The 20,768-nt window shown below is 41.6% G+C and overlaps 1 protein-coding gene across 1 annotated transcript in view; it reads right to left on the bottom strand.

Moving 5' to 3' along the window:
* LOC112249531 (collagen alpha-1(XXVII) chain B) overlaps nt 1-20,768 on the bottom strand; it is a 137,780-nt gene that overhangs the window by 104,193 nt on the left and 12,819 nt on the right. Inside the window, exons 3-4 of the mRNA XM_042320760.1 lie at nt 7,872-9,262; nt 4,240-4,293 (exon numbers count right to left, since the gene is read on the bottom strand). Coding sequence (XP_042176694.1) covers nt 4,240-4,293; nt 7,872-9,262 — 1,445 coding nt within the window. The remainder of the gene's footprint in view (nt 1-4,239; nt 4,294-7,871; nt 9,263-20,768) is intronic.

The raw sequence follows: 20,768 nt of genomic DNA, 5'->3' as shown, positions 1-20,768 counted from the left end.
GATACAGTATCTTGTTTTTCTAAAATAGAAAATCCCTGACGAGCCAAATAAGAGAAGAGCTGATGCTCTATCTTAAATATCAACTCTTGATCCACTGATCCACTAGTTTCATGTGATACTGATATAACTCTGCTGGGGATGGATTTAATCCTGCTTAAAGTCTATACTGAGCATCTATTTTAATATGACATGGCTTTGATGGGTTAACATGGGTTAGATTGAAAGTTCAACAGCTACAGAGAAAATAATTACCCTATTAGGTCACAGAGAGTCTAACCCCAACAACAACAACTGTCAGAAAGACAAAACATCAACATGTTTTTTGTTCATAAGCAAACTCCTATACTGTTTTCAAACGCAGTCAACGATTGAAAATAGGTCCCCAAGTGGAGAAGACTGGCAATAGTGAAGGATTCGATGTACAGCACCAACACACTGAAGATATGTACCTAACATAGTAGATGTACCTAACATAGAAGCTAAGTGAAAATGAAGCACTAGCACTGTATAAATACCTGATAGTATGGTATTTTTGTACTAATCCAGAGATCTTTATCTCAGTTTTGCATAACGTACTCATTCTTTAACTAAATTGCTCCTATATTCCCCATACATTGAGGAATTTATGCGATGAACTCAATGACTAGGTTTCACTCACTCATTTGGCTTAGGCACCATTGACTATCATAGTGTTACAGCTATTTCTTGTTCTCCAGCTTTAGAGGCATACTTTGGCAGCAGACAAACAGTGTGATCAGAGCCAATGGAAACTAAACCTAGGATGATTTATGCTCCATAATCCAAAGATGTTATTGAGTACTTAATCATAATGCTCAAAAAGCCTGTCTGTTTCAAGTCACAATTAATCAAATTAAATCAAATGATACGTTATTTGTCACATGCGCCGAATACAACAGGTGAAATGCTTACTTACAAGCTCTAACCAACAATAAAAAATACCTTAAAAAATACGAATAAGAAATAAATGTAACAAATAATTAAAGAGCAGCAGTAAAATAACAATAGCAAGGCATTATACAGCGGAAACTGGCACAGAGTGAATGTGCTGGGGAACCGGTTAGTCAATATGTAAATGCAGGTAGAGTTATTAAAGTGAATATGCAAAGAGGGGAGGGGGGCAATGCAAATAGTCTGGGTAGCCATTTGATTAGATGTTTAGGAGTCTTATGGCTTGGGTGTAGAAGCTGTTTAGACTTGGCGCTCCATTTGTACCATTTGCCACGGAGTAGCAGAGAGAGCAGCCTATGACCAGGGTGGCAGGAGTCTTTGACAATTTTTAAGGCCTTCCAAGTGACACTGCCTAGGATAGAGGTCTTGGATGGCAAGAAGCTTGGCCCCAGAGATGTAATGGGCCGTTCGCACTGTGGTGCCTTGTGGTCGAAGGCCAAGCAGTTGCCATACTAGGCAGTGATGCAACCAGTCAGGATGCTCTCAATGGTGCAGCTGTAGAGCCTTTTGAGGATCTGAGGACCAATGCCAAATCTTTTCACTCTCCCGAGGGGGAATAGGTTTGTCGTAACCCCTTCACAACTGTCTTGGTGTGCATGGACTATGTTAGTTTGTTGGTGATGTGGACACCAAGGAACTTGAAGCTCTCAACCTTCTCCAGTACAGCCCCGTAGATGAGAATGGGGGCATGCTCGGTCCTCCTTTTCCTGAAGTCCACAATCATCTCATTTGTCTTGATCACATTGAGGGAGAGGTTGTTGTCCTGGCACCACTTGGCCAGGTCTTTGACCTGCTCCCTATTGGCTGTCTCGTCGTTGTCAGTGATCAGGCCTACCACTGTTGTGTCATCGGAAAATGTAATGATGGTGTTGGAGCTGTGCCTGGCCATGCAGTCAAGAGTGACCACGGAGTACAGGAGGGGACTGAGCACGCACCTCTGAGGGGCTCTGGTGTTGAGGATCAGCATGTGTTGTTACTTACCCTTACCACCTGGAGGCGGCCCGTCAGGAAGTCCAGGATCCAGTTGCAGAGGGAGGTGTTTAGTCTCAGGGTCCTTAGCTTAGCTTTGAGGGCACTATGGTTTTGAACGCTGAGCTGTAGTCAATGAATAGCATTCTCACATAGGTGTTCCTTTTGTCCAGGTGGGAAAGGGCAGTGTGGAGTGCAATAGAGATTGCATCATCTGTGGATCTGTTAGGGCGGTATGCAAATTGGAGTGGGTCTAAGGTTTCTGGATTAATGGTGTTGATGTGAGCCATGACCAGCCTCAAAGCACTTCATGGCTACAGACGTGAGTGCTACGGGTCGGTAGTCATTTTGGCAGGTTACCTTGGTGTTCTTGGGTACAGGGACTATGGTGGTCTGCTTGAAACATGTTGTTATTACAGACTCAGACAGGGAGAGGTTGAAAATGTCAGTGAAGGAACTTGCCAGTTGGTCAGCACATGTTCGGAGTACAAGTCCTGGTAATCCATCTGGCCCTGCGGCCTTGTGAATGTTGACCTGTTTAATAGTCTTACTCACCTCGGCTGCAGAGAGCGTGATCACACAGTTCTCCGGAACAGCTGTTGCTCTCATGCATGTGTCAGTGTTACTTGCCTCGAAGCAAGCATAGAAGTGTTTTACTTCACCTGGTAGGCTCGTGTCACTGGGCAGCTCTCGGCTGTGCTTCCCTTTGTAGTCTGTAATAGTTTACAAGCCTTGACACATCCGACGAGCGGCAGCTCTACTCTTTAGCTCAGTGCGGATGTTGCCTGTAATCCATGGCTTCTGGTTGGGGTATGTACGTACAGTCAATGTGGGGGGGGGACGTCATCGATGCACTTATTTATGTAGCCAGTAACTGATGTCGTGTACTCATCAATGCCATCGGAAGACGCCATCCTGGAACATATCCCAGCATCTGTTTCATCTTACCACTTTGTTATTGACCGAGTCACTGGCTCTTCCTGCTTTAAGTTTTGCTTGTAAGCAGGAATCAGGAGGATACAATTCTGGTCAGATTTGCCAAACGGAGGGCTTTGTATGCGTCTCTGTGTGTGGAGTAAAGGTGGTCTAGAGTTCTTTTCCCTCTGGTTGCACATTTAGAATGCTGGTGGAAATTTGGCAAAACGGATTTAAGTTTCCCTTTATTAAAGTCCCATGCCACTAGGAGAACCACCTCTGGATGAGCATTTCCCTGTTTGCTTATAGTAGTATACAGCTCATTGAGTGCAGTCTTAGTGCCAGCATTGGTCTGTGGTGGTATGTAGACAGCTACAAAAATACGGATGAAAACACTCGAGAGTTACAGCTTATCATGAGATACTCTACCTCAGGCGAGCAAAACCTTGAGACTTCCTTAGATATCGTGCACCATCTGTTGTTTACAAATATACATAGATCACCACCCCTTATCTTACCAGAGGCTGCTATTCTATCCTTCCGATACAGTGTAAAACCCACCAGCTGTATGATGTTCATTTCGTCTTTCAGCCACGACTCGGTGAAACATTAAATATTACAGTTTTTAATGTCCCGTTAGTGGAATGATCTTGTACATAGGTCATCAATTTTATTTTCCAAACATTGCATGTTTGCCAATAGAACGGATGGCAGTGGGGTTTTACTCGCTCGCCTAAGAATTCTCAGAAGGCAGCCCGACCTCCGCTCCCATTTTGTACGTATTATCTTTGCGCAAATGACGGGGATTTGGGCCTGTTCCCGGGAAAGCAGTATATCCTTCAAGTCGGACTGGTCGGACTCGTTAAAGGATAAAGCTTCTACCAGTTCGTGGTGAGTAATCGCTGTTCTGATGTCCAGAAGTTATTTTTGGTCATAAGAGATGGTAGCAGCAACATTATGTACAGAATAAGTAAAAAGATAAGTTACAAACAATGTAAAAAAAAGTTTATTTAAATAACACAGTTGGTTAGGTAGGAGCAAGTAAAATGTCAGCCATCCTCTCCAGCGCCATTCTAATGGTGTTATTTGTATGTATTGACGTTGGAATATAGACAGTACAATGGATCAGACAAGGGAACAGGATCCACAGTGCTTAGCATAAAGAATGTAGCTAGCTACAGTACGTAATTCTGAATGGAAAGAAAGAGTGAAGGATGGGAGTTTTTTTTATGAAGCTTGTCTGTCGTTGGTTATAGTGCATAGGTTCTCAATCTTTTTCATTTCGAGGTCCACTGAAACTCCCACAGGGGTCATAGGCTTCCTGGTTGAAAATGACTGTTTTAGTGTACACCAAGAGAATCAGGAATACAACAAAGAGAAACTCACCCGTGACCCACTCTTCCCTGGCATCCCTGGCTTCCCAGGAGGTCCTTGAAGTCCCTGGAAAGGGAAAATAAAAGATGTCAATGAATCAAAGCAGGAAGAACACTAACCAACTGTTTACAAGAAAGGGCTTGAATTGATTGATTGAATCCACGTGGGAGAACAGTACTTGAATAAAAAGAGTTGTGAAAGAACTTGAGAGTTGGAAATGTAACATGCAATCCACATAATGACATGTCATTGCTAGGTAAGATAATTGCCTTCATTAGCCTTAATTAAGTTGGCAGTAAAACACCTATCCATCCACCCAGTACTGCTATACTTGGCAGCCTCAAAACGCATTTTCAGAAATTGCATATCGAAACAAGGCTTCGTTCTTTTCCTTGCCATTCTGTGTAGGCTATTACATTCAGTACAGCTTAGGTCTTTGCTTTAAATGTTGGCAGAGTTGCTGAGAGTGTATTGTTAAACCTGCTACGGCTCACTCCCACTGAAACCAATATCATACCAGTTCCAAAACCACTACAGTGCTTGGATATGGAAGTGTGAGTCATTGTGCTGGGAGCAAGCAGGGGGTCCTGGCCTGGACGGTGGACCAGGGCCTGCGTTGCTTGAGTCCAACCACAGCCACTCTTGTTAATTATGGGCATCAGCTAGCTTTAAACCAATTACACACATGGATTAGCCCAGCTCTCAAAGGTCATTGCTAATGAGGGGTCAGCCTCTGCAAATCCAAGCAGAACAGACTATTAGTTTGAAATGTTAGGTTTGGTTCCCATTTCCACATTTCCACTAGCACCAGGCTCATAAAAGCACAGAGGAAAGAGGAAATGAAAAAAAAACAGCTTAATATGACATTCGGTTTTGTTAACATACAGTAGGAACTTAATGGTGTACATATAACAGACTTGCCCCGGAGAAGGCTTGATATTTCATAGAATTGTTGATATTTGGACACTTTAACTACCCTACTAAGACTTTTACTTCTACTAACTTTTGGGGGGGGGGCTTTTTTTTTGGAGTTGGAGCTGAGTCTGAAAATGCACCACAAGACTACTACTAAGACTTCTTTAAACAGATATAGAAACAAGTCTCTATCGAACAAGCCTGTAAGTACTCATTGAGGAGACCTGTTCTTGAAGAGTGCTGCTGGACTAGAGTGCTGAAAGAAGACTGTTTATGCTCTGGTGTGGTCCACAGTTGAAATGACACTGACAGCTTGAATATATCAAAGACCATTGTGGGCTATGCCTGGACCCATGTGTAGCCTCACAGATGCCAAGCTTGCACCGCAGTGGGGTTCAACAGTGTTTGAAGACTACAATAGTCAGACTGGCGGTCACAAACTCACACGTGAGCAAGGCCCTCAAACGAAGATTGGCGACAGTTCTATCAAAATTTGTAGAATTGCACTGCTATGAAGAATGTCTACTCTATAATTCTACTGACGTGAATAGAAACAAATTGTAGTTGTGGGATTTGTCCGTTCTAAATCACAGAGTTATTCTAGCTGGTGTAAACCTAGGACACAGACCTGTGTTTCATAGCAGTGGAACTTGAAAGGCATTCTTACACATTATCATGCCAGAAGAGGAGACACACACTAGGCCTAGATCCTGGTAATGTCAACCTTGACCAAGCATGAGGAGGATGGATCCAGCTCTGCATCAGCTAGCTCTCCAATAAGCATGTTAGGTGGCTATGACGTACATAGCAGTGTGGATGCCCTCACTGCAGAAGCACGAGCGAGGCTCTTTGGGCCACAGTTAACAATGGAAAATGTGGGTAAACGTCATCAGTACCCCAGGCTAGTGAATTTCTTCACAGCAGGTCCTGCATAATGTGCGTACATGTATTCACTATAACGAGTAACAGCCATTATATATATATATATATATATCCAAAAATGAGCTATGCCATACTTTAAGTACAATGAATGGTCTGAAAAGGTCTGACAAAAATATCTGAGATCAATATTTGATTTAGCTTTGGACAGAGCTAAGGGCAGACATTGACATAGAAGCACAAGCAAGTGTTATCATCTACTACATCAACATAAAACATTGTGAGAATATTTTTGGTCGCTTTGGATCTTGACACCACAATATTAATACATGAAAACATCTGAAATAGTCCATGACATAGTGACACATGGTGAAGGCCAAGAAGTGTCTGAAATGACTGATAACTCACATTTCATGAGGTCTTTCAAAACAAGCAAAGCCTCAAGCCTGCAATCACATCTGGGCACCATAACATTGCAAGGTTCCAACAAGAACAAATGACCTACACGCTATGAGCTATCAATGGTCTGTTACGAGCTGGACAGTCATGCTTGTTATAGTTTTGAAAGCTGTTCAAACATCTGACATGAGTCATAAAAAGGTAATTTCTTAATACAATGTGAGTTTGCTTTCTTGGAAATCCATTTATAATTTTCATTGATTCCCCAAGACGAGAAAGACACTTCCCAAGACACTTCACCTTAAAAACCTCCACCATAATCTCCACTACAGGCTTCTAATCCCAACACAGGTTTAACTCAACAAAATGGACCAGAATCGTAATTTTAACACACTCAACAAATCCCATTCCAATCCCAACCATCAAGCCAAGCATTCCTTGCCCTTCATATTAGCACTTCATGCAACGCATGGTGGGTTCCGAAGCTGTCAAATGTCCCGAGGTGCTTCATCCACCATGACCTTTGAACCTGCTCTAAAGGTCTCCATTCTTCCTACAGTCACACACCCTTCTGGGAGGAATCTCTCACCCCGGCGTCAGGCCCTCAGTTCAGACACACAGACCACTGGCTGGCGGGGCACTTCTATGGGCCCGACTATTTCTACCCATCCCGCTAAAAAGGAAATCTCACATTAGCAAGCAACACTCTGAAGAGTAGCTAGCCCTGGCCCACAAGCTGTTTATACTTGATAAGGCGGGCGCTAGCGAGCAGGCTATAGTGTAGGACACATTTTGGTGAGCTCCTGCTGAATTACTAGATAGAAGAATATATATTTTTTAAAGAGATACTGTAGATGAAGCCTATGCAATGTGTTCCAATAAACTGAACAGATGCAAAACTGAAATCCGGTTAACTATTAAAAATGACACCATACAGACAGGGCTCGGGGGGGGGCACTTCGATGTCTGTAACCCAAGAAGGACTTCGTGTCAGGGGCTTTTTAAGAGGGCCGAACCTACTCCACCCACCCAACCCCCTACCGCCTCGCCATCCTCGCCATCCCCTGCTTGTTTAACGTAATGGGTGGAGAAGGGATTAGGGGCAAAACAGTACAGAACAGCTCCCAAAGCTCAGTGTGAAATATAGCAGGAGTTTAAAACATCAGCCTGCTGCCACACATGCCAGGCAGGTTAGGAGTCCCTCCTGTACATTGCATATATACATACTGTACATACACACACCAGTGGAGGCTGCTGAGAGGACAACGGCTCATAATAACAATCAGAACGGAGCAAATGGAATGGCATCAAACACCTGGAAACCATGTGTTTGATGTATTTGATACCATTCCAATGATTCCGCTCCAGTCATTACCACAAGCATGTTCTCCCCAATTAAGTTTCCGCCAACCTCCTGTGACACACATCTCTATTTAAAAATGTGTTCTTACCGCTGGTCCTGGTTCTCCCTTTAGTCCAGGTGGTCCCGGCCCAGCCAGCAGTGAGAACTGGGTCGGTTCCAGGTCCCAGGTTTGGAAGCCATCTGTGGCAGGCGGAGTGACAGAGATAAACAAGGTGGGTCTGACAGCCTCCACACTGGTCACTCTGGGCTCAGGTTTCTTTGCAGCCAGCACGGTCAGCTGCTTTCTCTGGATGTAGAGGATGGAGGTGTTTGAGTTTGAAGAAGAGCCTTGTTTGGATGCTGCCGTGGTTTGGAGGTCTGGCTTCCTCTTTAGTGGCCGGGTGGTGGCGGAAAGGGTTGGTGCAGCAGCCAATCTGCTCCCTATGGGCTTTGGGGTTTTAACACCAGGTTCCACCGCCATGCTCTTTTTAGTACTGCTGTCGCCACGGGATGTTGGCTTTTGGGATGTTTGTGTTCCGCTGGTCCTGAGGGGTACAGTAACAGTGTGAGTCTTGGCCATTAAGGGGTGCTCTAATCCTGGCCTGGCCATTGTCGGGGCGACAGTCGCAGGAAGGGACAGGGACATAGTTCCAGACTTTGGTGTGACAAAACTCTCACGCACAGAGAGGGTTGGCGCCACTGTGGGGCGGCTGGTCGGGACAACAAGCTTAGTCCGGGTTCTGTCCCCAGTCAAGACCAGACTAGGACTCTGGACTTTCCTGGTTACCTCAGTCGACAGCAGAGGAGTGTTGAGGGTGACAGTAAAGTTTGGGTTTGAGGGGATCAGAGGTAGCAGGGGTGGGAGATATACAGGCCTGTAGGTGTCGGCCTCCCTGCAGTGTTTCTTTATGTACTTACAATAGTTATGAGCTGCCTTGGCAGAGGGGTAAATATCAAACTGGCAAATGGCACCCTCAAACTGCACTGAGTTCTGGGCCATCTTACCCAAGAGGAAAGAGCCCTCGGGATCCAGGGCCTCTTCTTTTTTAGAATGCAGATCTGCATGTACACTAGTCTTCCCACAAGAAGTATATAACGAGACCCTCTGGCCTCGGATGTCCAGGGCCAGGCTGTGCCACAGGCCGTTGTGAACGTCATAGTCAAAATGGACAAAGTCCTTCTGGCCAACGTAGACCAGGACCTTCCCCGGGATGAACTGGACCCCCAGCTGCAGTCTCTTCCTCTTGGACAGGACGGTGAAGAGGAAGGCGCTGTTGATGCGGTGGGAGCTCAGGCTGAGGATCAGAGAGAGGTTGGTGGTGGGATAGGAGGCAGTGGGGAGGATGGAAGACAGGGGGGCCTGGACCCGGGCCCGCTGGGTGAGGATGACCCCAGACTTAAAGGGGATGACCCCCTGGGGAGCAGCACGGGCCCCTGAGGACGATGAACCCCCTCCGCTCCTTGTCCCTGTGAGCCCCAGCTGCTGTAAGACATCCACATCTACAGAGAACCAGAGGAAACACACCATCAGACACATCACACAATGGCCATATCTACAGAGAAAGAGGACAGAGACACACAGATCACAGAAATCCCACCATGTCTACATCTATAGACAAGCAGAAGAAACACACCATCCGACAAATCACACAATGTCATATATCTACAGAGAACCAGAAGAAACACACCACAGATCACACAATGACCCTATCTCATACAGTAGGAGTGCAAAACATATTCAGACAGTCTAGACAGATAATGGAAGTTCAATAGGGTTAAAAAGTGTTCCAAAACAGGAGTGTTATAGACACAAAGACTCAACATCAGGGTGCTAATAGACAGTTTACAGATGATGTCAGATTACTGGTTGCAAAGGTGTGATGTGACAGCAAGGTGGCATGGTATTTATCATGATGTTTGTCTTTTCTGTCTGCCCTCACTAAAGAAGAAGTGCTTAATAGTGATGTGGACTTGACGTTCAGCCATCTTTACAGGATTTCTGAGAGCCTCTTCTGAGTTGCAAAATGTAAACAACGTGTTTGGTTTAATTCAGTAGTGGCATTCAAATGTTGTCAAAGTCATAGACTGGCAATATGGTCCATCAATCATGACACACTTTAAGCAAAACAACAGTGAAGATGCAGTGAAAATCTGAGAAGCATAGTTTTATTGTGAACAATGAATTCATTTTCTGATACCAGACATCACTCATGCACTAAAATAGATGGAGAATGCCTTTCTGATGCCTCGTGGACAGTGTTCATTGTATTCAAGTACAGCTGCAGGATCAACTCATTTTATAGTCTTGGGCCAAAGTTGATTTGTGGAATTTCTTTCCTTCTTAATGCATTTGGGCCAATCAGTTCTGTTGTGACAAGGTAGGACATTAGACCAGTGAAAATTTGTCCTCTGGTCTGATGAGTCCAAATTTGAGATTTTTGGTTCCACCCGCCGTGTCTTTGTGAGACGCAGAGTAGGTGAACAGATGATCTCTGCATGTGTGGTTCCCTACGTGAAGCATGATGGAGGAGGTGTGATTGGTGGTGCTTTGCTGATGACATGGTCTGTGATTTATTTAGAATTGAAGACACTCTTAACCAGCATGGCTACCACAGAATTCTGCATCGATACGCAATCCCATCTGGTTTGCACTTAGTGGGGCTATCATTTGTTTTTCAAAAGGACAATGACCCAACACACCTCCGGGCTGTGTAAAGGCTATTTCACCAAGAAAGAGAGTGATGGAATGCTGCATCAAATGACCTGGCCTCTACAATCACCCAACCTCAACCCAATTGAGATGGTTTGGGATGAATTGGACCGCAGAGTGAATGAAAAGCAGCCAACAAGTGCTCAACGTATGTGGGAACTCCTTCAAGATTGTTGGAAAATAATTCCAGGTGAAGCTGGTTGAGGGAATGCCAACAGTGTGCAAAGCTGTCATCAAGGCAAAGCGTGGCTACTTTGAAGAATCTCAAATATAAAACATATTTTGATTTGTTTAACACTTTTTTTTATTCAATGTGTTATTTCATAGTTTTGATGTCTTCACTATTATTCTACAATGCAGAAAATAATTTAAAAAATAAATAAAAACTCCTGAATGTGTAGGTGTGTCAAAACTTTTGACTGGTACTGTATATATTTCCATACTATGAGATAGGAATAATACTGTGAAATTGTGAAAATTATGATAATGCCCTTTTAGTGTAAGAGCTGTTTGAAAACACCACCTGAAATTTATGCCTGTTTTTGTGGGATGGAGTTTTGGCCTACCTGGTGACATCACCAGGCGTTAAATTAGTTTATAGACTAATAAGAAAGAGAGCTCCAAACCTTTCTGCCAATAACAGCTTGTTTTTAGTTTTCCCCTCCCCACTCAGAACACTCCCATAGTCCTGGCAAAATTGTTTGTTGAGAAATTGCTCTTTGCTAAGAAGCAATTTTTTGTTTTGTTTTACCATTTTCATTGAAAACAATAACAATACGGTACCAAATTGTTACTCAGAAATTATTTAATGTTGATCATTTGAAAATTGGACCTTTAACAACAACGAATATCCACAGATCTACAGCGCAGACAACAAGAAAAAATATTTTCTTTGTCTGGAAATAATATGTTCTGCTGAGTAGAGTGTAAAGATGAGGACTGGAGCTGACTGTAAGAGGAGGCCAGATTTAAGGGTTATTAAGTTGCATTGTGGAAACATTTACAGAAGCTTGGATGTACCATTATTTAATTACATCTTATGGGAATGAATGGAGGTTAAATATAATTGTTGTAACCATGTGCCAATTACAGTGCTTTGTGTTAGTTTTTCCATCAATATTTTATATGTGCAGATTTCAAATCAGTGCATATTTCAGGTGAATTTAACTAAAATATAATTTCTAGCGCCAACCATGACTCCTTAACCAAGACTAGAAATACTGCATAGTGAAAGTTTGAAGTTCCATCTGCCATCATCTTTTTTATTTAACCTTTATATAACTAGGCAAGTCAGTTAAGAACAAATTCTTATTTACAATGACAGCCTATCTACGGGGTCAGCCCCTGGAGCAAATTAGGGTTAAGTGCCTTGCATAAGGCCACATCAACAGGTTGTTCACCTTGTCGGCTTGGCTATTTGAATCAGCGACCTTTCGGTTTCTGGCCCAACGCTTTAACCGCTAGGCTATGTGCCGCCTCTGCTAGTAAGAAATACATTTTTTAAAAGCAGCTTTACTTACAGGAGATCAAATGGTCCAGAAAGTTTATAATAAATCAGATGAGTTGTTGTAGAAAAACTTTCAACACTTGTTACAACATTGTCACACCTCACTTGGGTTTAAATAGCTGATGGGAGATACACCAGATTACAGTCCAGTCCAGTCTCAACACCAGGGGTATTCAGCTCTTACCCTACGAGGTCCGTAGCCTGCTGGTTTTCTGTTCTACCTGATAACTAATGCACTCACCTGGTGTCCCAGGTCTAAATCAGTCCCTGATCAGAGGGGTACAATGAAAAAACGCAGTGGAACTAGCTTCAAGGTCCAGAGTTGAGATTGAGGGCTCTACACTGTTAAAATAGCATGACTCAAAACACCCTCATTGTGAAATAAAACCATGGGAAGTAATGCACCTAAACTGAGATCTGGTGTTTTGGAGGTTGTTTGATACACAGAATGTGTTTGAAAACAGAATGGATGTGCTCTGAAACATCCACTTGTTCTTCAATCGGAATATTGGTGTTTGTAAGAGAGTGTTGTGGAAAACAGTTGCGGTTTCAGTGCACCTAAAAAGCAGCATCAAAACACATACAATCAAATTATTTATAAATGCAAATGGTTTTATAGCCTAAAGATTGAATGATGATCATTTTCAATCAATATTTTACAACTTATTGTAGGCTATTACAGTTTGCACATGAGTTTCCAGTGATCAAGAGACAGAGCTGTCATCCAGTATTTTCCCACAACTTGTTAACAACATAAAGAAGATGGATATATTGGATCTAGTGGGTATATGGAGGCTTAAATATCTGGATCTAGTGAGATATACATGGTGGAGGCTCAATCAAGCTAGTCGTCTTGACAACGTTCTTATTCCATTCTCGCTGGCACCAAAAGTTTAAAAAGTGATGATAGGGGACATAATGCGGTTGGACCATCAAATAACTGGCAAATACATTACTCTTACAGAATTTCCACATGGGAGAGGATAGTGTAAATTTAATCCAAGCCTATTGGATGATAACATGTTTTTAACGGGGACAGAAGAATTTATAACGTGCTTTTTCCAACATATTGTATGGGACACTATTAAATGTGCCTTTAGAGGCCATGAAATTCAATGCTCATCTTTGAAACAAAAGCAATTTAGGTCAAAAGAGTTCATATTAACAAAGGAAATAGAAGGACTAATAGTACAGTTAGATAGCAATAAAAAACTGTGCTATAGAGGCACAGAATAAGTTAGAGGAAAAACAAAAAAAATGGAGGAACTTATTCAAGAAAGATCAAGTGTAATATATTTAAAGCATTAAGCCAACTGGATGGAATACGGGGGAAAATGCACCAAATTCTTTTTTAATCTTCAAACATAGAAATGCTACCGAAAATAATTTACTGAAACTTGTTACAAATGACGGAGTAACCTATGATTCACCAAACAAATCCTAAAGAAGACACTGGGAACTGAATACTTTTCCTAGGGTAGACAATGGCACTAATTATACTGCCATACCAAGCAAAAAGGCAGTAACTGCTCAATTTGGTCGAAAATGAGTTAATGTCATTTTTCCTACATTAAATGCATGCTTAATCATGTGGACAAGTATCCTGCCTCTTTTGTATTGTGTTTTGGGGAAAATGGGGGTCATGTTAGCAGTAACTGCATAAAGTTACTGTGAAACCAATGGAAATAAAAGCCATTTTTCTCAGTTCCACGTCATGAGCAGTTACTGTCTTTTTGCTTGGTAGAGCAGTATAGGGCTAGTACAGTTGTCAGGCCCATTGTGAGGTTAAAATGACGTTACAATCCAAATGTTTAGGGCTATGTAAGTTATAGCAGAAGTAGCATGAGGTAACATACATAATGTGGGCATCTGATATTTGTGTGACCAGGTGGATTTGTATCTGCTTGTCACGACACTGACATAGTCCACTCAGACAGTCTTCAGGAATCAACGGTTGAACTGAACGACCATTGTTACACGACCATGGACTTAAGTCAATATTTTTTTTTGCTGAATACTTGAACTTCTCTCAAGTCTAAATAGATGGGTTGGTTGTTTAGCAACAAAACCAATGTGCGTGCAACTATGGGGCAAAACAGACGGGATTGACTTAGATTGTTGACAACATGTAAACTATATTTTGTCTCCAATGTTTATTGAAAACATAAAGACATTTGCACAATGAGCACTTGTGGTCTATCAAATACACTATATCGTTACAGTTGTTGGTTAGCTAGCTAGCGAAATCAGTCAAAATAACTCTAAACAAAATATGGTATCAAGAACAAGATGAAACTAACAGAAACGAGTCCCGATTTCCCAAGTGTCAGTTTCTTGTCATTGATGTTTAGCTATCTGGCCATCCACAATCACAACAATTAACAAACTTCTGCCCCATTGAATCGTGCGTATCGTTTCCGTGACGTTGTCAGCTAACCAATCTACAGGGCCTATGGAGAATATTTTTGTGGTATTCCACCTTTACTTTTCCTATTCATTATTTACACAGATTAGAAACAGGAGAAGACAGAGAAGAAGTGGGACAGTTTATTTAATCTGTGACTTCTGGGGCAGTAAGATGACACATTTTGTAATGTTACCCATTCAAGCACACGTTCCATGTGAGGAACTTGTTAATCCCATTGAGCTAACGCCTGGGCCCCCATATCAGAAAACAAATGTTTTGATTAAAATATGAACTTCAAACATTGTTCTGTTGTACTGTTCAGAATTCCCCCAGTCTCGGGCATGAAGGCGGATGAACCCTCTACTAGAAAACTCTATTGTCAAGTATAAAAACAGGCAAGTTTGCAGGCACCTCCTCTTGGGCCACGAGGTGGGTGTAAGATGGCGGACAGGAAAAAAATTTGAAAAGTGGAAAATGTTGAGTGAATATGGAGTGGTGGATCACACAGAGGTTTTGGAAGAGATACAAAAGGAAATTGAAAGTGACGAGAGTGAGGATGAATTAACTGGCAGGTGCGGTGAAGACCGCCGAGCTTGAGCCTCATCCTGATGATGAAAAAGATGATTCTGGCCCAGTGGGAGTGAGATATTTTGGAGAGAATGGATACTTGCCTTCTGGCAGATCCATACAGTATGTGTTGTCGGGTTGGGTGGAGAAGAGGTTGAGGAATGTTGTGTCGGTGAAAGAGAAGTGGAATTGTTTCTATTTAGATTTTTTTTATTATTACTGCTGTCCAGAGGGAGCATGCTCTCCGCACCATGCGAATGGGGACAATAACTGTGACTTGCTTTCCTCTCTGGAGCAGGGCGCTGTAGAAAGAAGTGATAACTGGAATGGCATTAAGTGGATCAACTGAAGTTGAAGATTCCCGTGGTTTAGTGCGGCACAGACCCGGTGGACAGCTTGGTGAAACAAAGATACTGTCCGTACTACGGAGTTTTGATGCAGAGTCTTTATCAGATAGAGTTAAGGTTGGATTTGTCCGTTATACTGTGAGCTTTTGTCCCAAATCCATTAGTGTTTTAGGTGTCATGTGGCAGTAGTGTGTAGGATGACACGAGACAATGGAATGTGTAGTATCGATGGAAACTGGTGTGTGTGTGTGTGTGTGTGTGTGTGTGTGTGTGTGTGTGTGTGTGTGTGTGTGTGTGTGTGTGTGTGTGTGTGTGTGTGTGTGTGTGTGTGTGTGTGTGTGTGTGTGTGTGTGTGTGTGTGTGTGTGTGTGTGTGTGTGTGTGTGTGTGTGTGTGTGTGTGTGTGTGTAAACGTTATAGGTAATCAAAAGGGGACCCTCGATCTCTACCAGTTGGCTGGTGCGTAAAACCTGCAAATTCAGACAAACAAAAGGTTTAATGGGTCCGCACTAAACTGTATGGGTCCCCTTTGTGCTGGAGATCAGGGGTGTCTGTGAGAGAAAGGCAGCTTGAGGTTGCCAAGATCAGAGTAGTGCAGAAGGTGTCGTATGCTGAGGCAGTGAAGAGAGTAGCAGAGGAAGATAGGGTCCCTCACCCTGGACCTAAGAGGATCCCTGTGAGTAGGCCGAGGCCAAAAAAGAGTGATAGGAATAACATGTGCTTCAATATGTTTTGGTTTTTTTGGCGTTCATGGCCATGGTTGCCAATTGTACCGCAGGAATGGAACATAAATCAGAGGAATACTTGGGTATACAAGATTTTACTGCATAGGAGTTACAAGATGTTTTGAACGATAGTGTCCCATCCTCCCAGGCTGCTAGGCTGCCGTAGGATTAGAGTGTACCAAAGTAGTAGAATAGGTGAGGTTTTAATTGCTGCAGGGTTAGTTGGTAAGGCAATTTCTTCACAAAGTGTAATGAATTCATACTGCAGAATAGTAGGCTGATACACAGCCAATAGAGTAGGTAGCATCATGCACCTATATAATTATTATTTTGGGGGACCACCATAATACTAAAGAAGGCACCTCCCCTCAATATGGGTCCTTCACGAATACAGATAGGTGCGGGCACACCCAATACTCAGGTGAAACTCTCCAAAACAATCCAAGGAGGTATGCGTGAAGGAAAAACGTGAGTATCACATTGAAGAAGTCAACAGAAAAGGAATTCACAAGGAATTCAACAAGAACATTTGTTTTGCGTAGCATGCTAATAGTCCAAGTCAAGCCGCCATTTTGATTCATTGATCAGTTTTGTTGATGCTACATGTAGGCTGGTAAATTCATACAGTATGTGATTGTTTGAACCTTTCTTGCATTCATTTTTTAAATACAAATTAACCCTGATTTGTAGTTAATACTGCTGGCTTGTTTTCCTACTAGCTTAATGCGCTTTATCTATTGTTTGATGTTTGTCCCACATGTTACATGCTACACTAAATAGCCACTGCAATTAAGCTTGTTCTAAGCTTTGGCTTACTATGCTACATGTTATTGCATCCCACTTTTGACATTCATATTGTTATCTTGTTGCTATATTTGCATTGCTTTATTTATTAGGTATTTGCATATTGATATTGATATGTTTAAGTATTGTATATTAATTTAGCAGTTTATATTATAAAAGTTAGTTACTAATTATGCCTTTGTGTACTGTCATTATTGCTCTCCCTGCAGAAAACCATATTAGCCACCGGCTGGTCCATCCTATCCAAAGCCAATCAAGGATCACAGACTAATGCCAACCGAACTGCAGTGGTGTAAAGTACTTAAGCAAAAATACTTTAAAGTACTACTTAACTCATTTTTTGAGCTATCTGTGCTTTACTATTTCTATTTTTGAAAACTTTTACTTCACTATATTCCTAAAGTAAACATTGTACGTTTTACTCCATACATTTTCCCTGACAACCCAAAGTACTCACTTTTACTTGAGTAACTTTCTATTAAGTATGACAATTGGGTACTTTTTCCACCACTGCTGAACTGTTAATCGTCAATCATATCATGTAACTCAACTGTACTGTGATTCAATACATCTGAATATAATGTATATATGAATATATCTGAATATTTTAGAGCCCCACAGTGGAGGTGTCATAATACCCATAAAACCTAGTGTTCAAATAGGGAAATGGTTCCAATAGTTTTTCCATCTTTCATTTTTCCCATAGGGAATTTTAGAAACACTTCAAATAAGGGCTGATGTTTCGTGTAGGCATTCCCTGGCTTCGCGTTTTGATAACCTTTGATAAATCTCTCTCGGACAAGGTGACTTTTGTCAATATATTCGAATTGTGAATTTAACCCTCCTGTTGTGTTCGTTTCATGTTAATGAATTCTGTGTTCCCGGTCCAAAATGACCGCCCCATTATAGCTGATTATGAATCCATAATAATACATTACAGTATTATCACCTAATGTTGTGTTAGATATTTTTATCAACTTAATTTATTTTTAACATTACAAGATTTTTTCTTCTGTTTGCTATTTATGGCCTGTAGGCCTCATTGACCTGAGCTCATACAACTCGTTTTTGAGTTTAAAAAAAGCATAATGTATGGATTATTTTGGCTATAACATATGCTCAGATTAAACATTTTGTGCTATTTATCACAGGCTACTTTGTGTCAAAGTGTAACAAGGACTCTCTCCTCCTCACCAGTGTCATGATCAAAGATATGATCAAGAGCCTCACATACAGTATATTGTTTGGTCATTGTGCTGCCACAGAATGAATTGTGAGCAAGGCCTCAAAAAAGCTTAATATACCAGCGGTGCCCGCTTGGTCCTCCGTCGAAATTATTGCATAATCTCCAGCTGCGTGCATTTTTCCATTTGGTTCAGAGGAGAAACCAAACTGCCACGAATGATTTATCATCGAATAGATATGTGAAAAACACCTTGAGGATTGATTCTAAACAACGTTTGCCATGTTTCTGTCGATATTATGGAGTTAATTTGGAAAAAAGTTTGGCGTTGTAATGACTGAATTTTCGTTTTTTTTTCTTAGCCAAACGTGATGAACAAAACGGAGCGATTTCTCCTACACAAATAATATTTTTGGAAAAACTGAACATTTGCTATCTAACTGAGAGTCTCCTCATTGAAAACATCCGAAGTTCTTCAAAGGTAAATTATTTGATTTGAATGCTTTTCTTGTTTTTGTGAAAATGTTGCCTGCTGAATGCTAGGCTTAATGCTATGCTAGCTATCAATACTCTTACACAAATGCTTGTGTAGCTATGGTTGAAAAGCATATTTTGAAAATCTGAGATGACAGTGTTGTTAACAAAAGGCTAAGCTTGTGAGCCAATATATTTATTTCATTTCATTTGCGATTTTCATGAATAGTTAACGTAGCGTTATGGTAATGAGCTTGAGGCTATGATTACGCTCCCGGATACGGGATTGCTCGACGCAAGAAGTTAAATAAAACACCCAAAATGTAATGAAAATCATCCAAATGTATTTTGTGTGTTCAGATGCCCTGTGTGGACAAAGTCATGGAACCTTATGACAATCAGATAAAATTAACTACATTTTCTAGAGAGAAAACTTCGGTCCAATTCGACCGGAACAAAGCAGGAGGGTTAAAGAAATGTAGCCAATGTATTCATTACTAAACTTAGCTGACATTAGATAGATAATCCAGAGATTCTAACCTTTGCCTCGATTTGGCCGTCTAGTCCAGATCATCATGGCATTTGTAGTTCATTACGATAGCCACATTAGCAGCTAATTAGCATTTCATTTCTGGGGGGCAAATACAGCTGAATATATTGATAAAAGTCAGCTTGTCCTAGAAAGATTTACACGGTTATCGAAATGTCACGACAGGGTAAACCTACACAAAACGCAGTCCTTATTTTAAGTGTTACTTAAATCCCCTGTTGGGAAAATGAATGGTGGAAAAACAATTGGATCCATTTCTTCTTGTTTGACCGCTAGGTGTTATGGGTATTATGACTCATACTGTGGTACTCTGTCATCACAGGAGGTTGGTGGCACCATCATTGGGGAAGAAGGGCTCGTGCTAATGGCTGGAGCGGAATCAGTGGAATGGTATCAAACACATGGTTTGATGCCATTCCATTTACTCCGTTCCAGCCATTATTATGAGCCGTCCTCCCCTCAGCAGTCTCCACTGTCATATTCTCTTGATTTTGAAGAATAGGATAAATACCTTACAGATCTTAGAACTGTCTTACTTTATCAATATACCATGTGAAAGACCTGTTTTGTTGTCATTGGATAATTTGCAAAGAAAAAATAAAGCATTTGATGCTTTAAAATCAGGTCTTGAAAAAGTCATATGTACTCATTCATTATTATCCTGGACAATCATATTCATTTGCATTTTCATAAAGCGATCTTTTCTGGTGTCTTTTATTTGAGAATAATACTTAACCTTTGACCTTTTGGTGTTACCAATGAGGAGTTTATCAACAGACATGGTGTGACACACCATATAAGAGCGGGGAATATGAAATAAGAGAAGGGACTCCCATTTACAGTATTTGAAAACTCCAGAAGAAGGGATGTAATTCTGCACTGGACAGGATTTGAAACACCATAATAGTGTTTTCAACATTTTCCAGTAGCTTTCCCAATCTCTGGCAAGGTATTGCACAACTCTTGATTAAGTGGTGTTACAACACCATATCATGTTCCAGAACATTTCAGGATTATGAGTTTTAACAACTAGCAAAGTTAAGGTTTTGTCTCCTTAACATTGGTGGCAGCTCAGTTGCCACTAGTTGTAGTGTTACAAAACACTTTTAACGGTGTATGGCTCACCTACAGTAAATGGTGTATTGCTTTATACAAATCATCTCTCCTTCATCTCTGTCTAACATGGAGTAATGTAGCTGAAATATGGTACCGTAATAAGCCATCTGGTTACCACCAGGAACAGTGGTTGTACCATGCTGTTTGAGGCTAATAAAGTCTGAATCTGGTGTTTAAAACTTCAGAGATCAGCATTAAAACAATCCCCTGTTTCTGCAGCTTGGTCTAGAGGTAGCGCTGCCGCCCCTACACCACACATTGTCCCTGGAGGGAGTAGTTTGACTGCTGTTTATGCCAATCACTTTCTGTGATATATCTTTCTCATCAATCTCCCCATCTCTGTATCTGTCTCCCAAACAAAATGTTTAACTCTCTGCACCAGGTTGAAGTAAGGTGGTTGAAACGATTAATCCTCTTTGTGACCCACATAAAGACTACAGTACATGGCTTCAGATGTGAAAGTACAACTTCCCCTTGGCTAATGCAAAACAAATGTGGGCAACAGTCAACTAAACACTGAGTTGAATTATAGTGCTACAATAGAGAGGAAATACAGAACAGTACAGACACTGCAGCTATGATTCTTAAGGGCTGTTGAGCCATAAGTCATGTTAGGG

This window comes from Oncorhynchus tshawytscha, linkage group LG04 (genome assembly GCF_018296145.1).
Source record: "Oncorhynchus tshawytscha isolate Ot180627B linkage group LG04, Otsh_v2.0, whole genome shotgun sequence".
In the NCBI taxonomy this organism is placed as follows: domain Eukaryota; kingdom Metazoa; phylum Chordata; class Actinopteri; order Salmoniformes; family Salmonidae; genus Oncorhynchus; species Oncorhynchus tshawytscha.
Note: the sequence above shows the minus strand (reverse complement) of the source record. Positions and strands in the feature narration are given on the sequence as shown.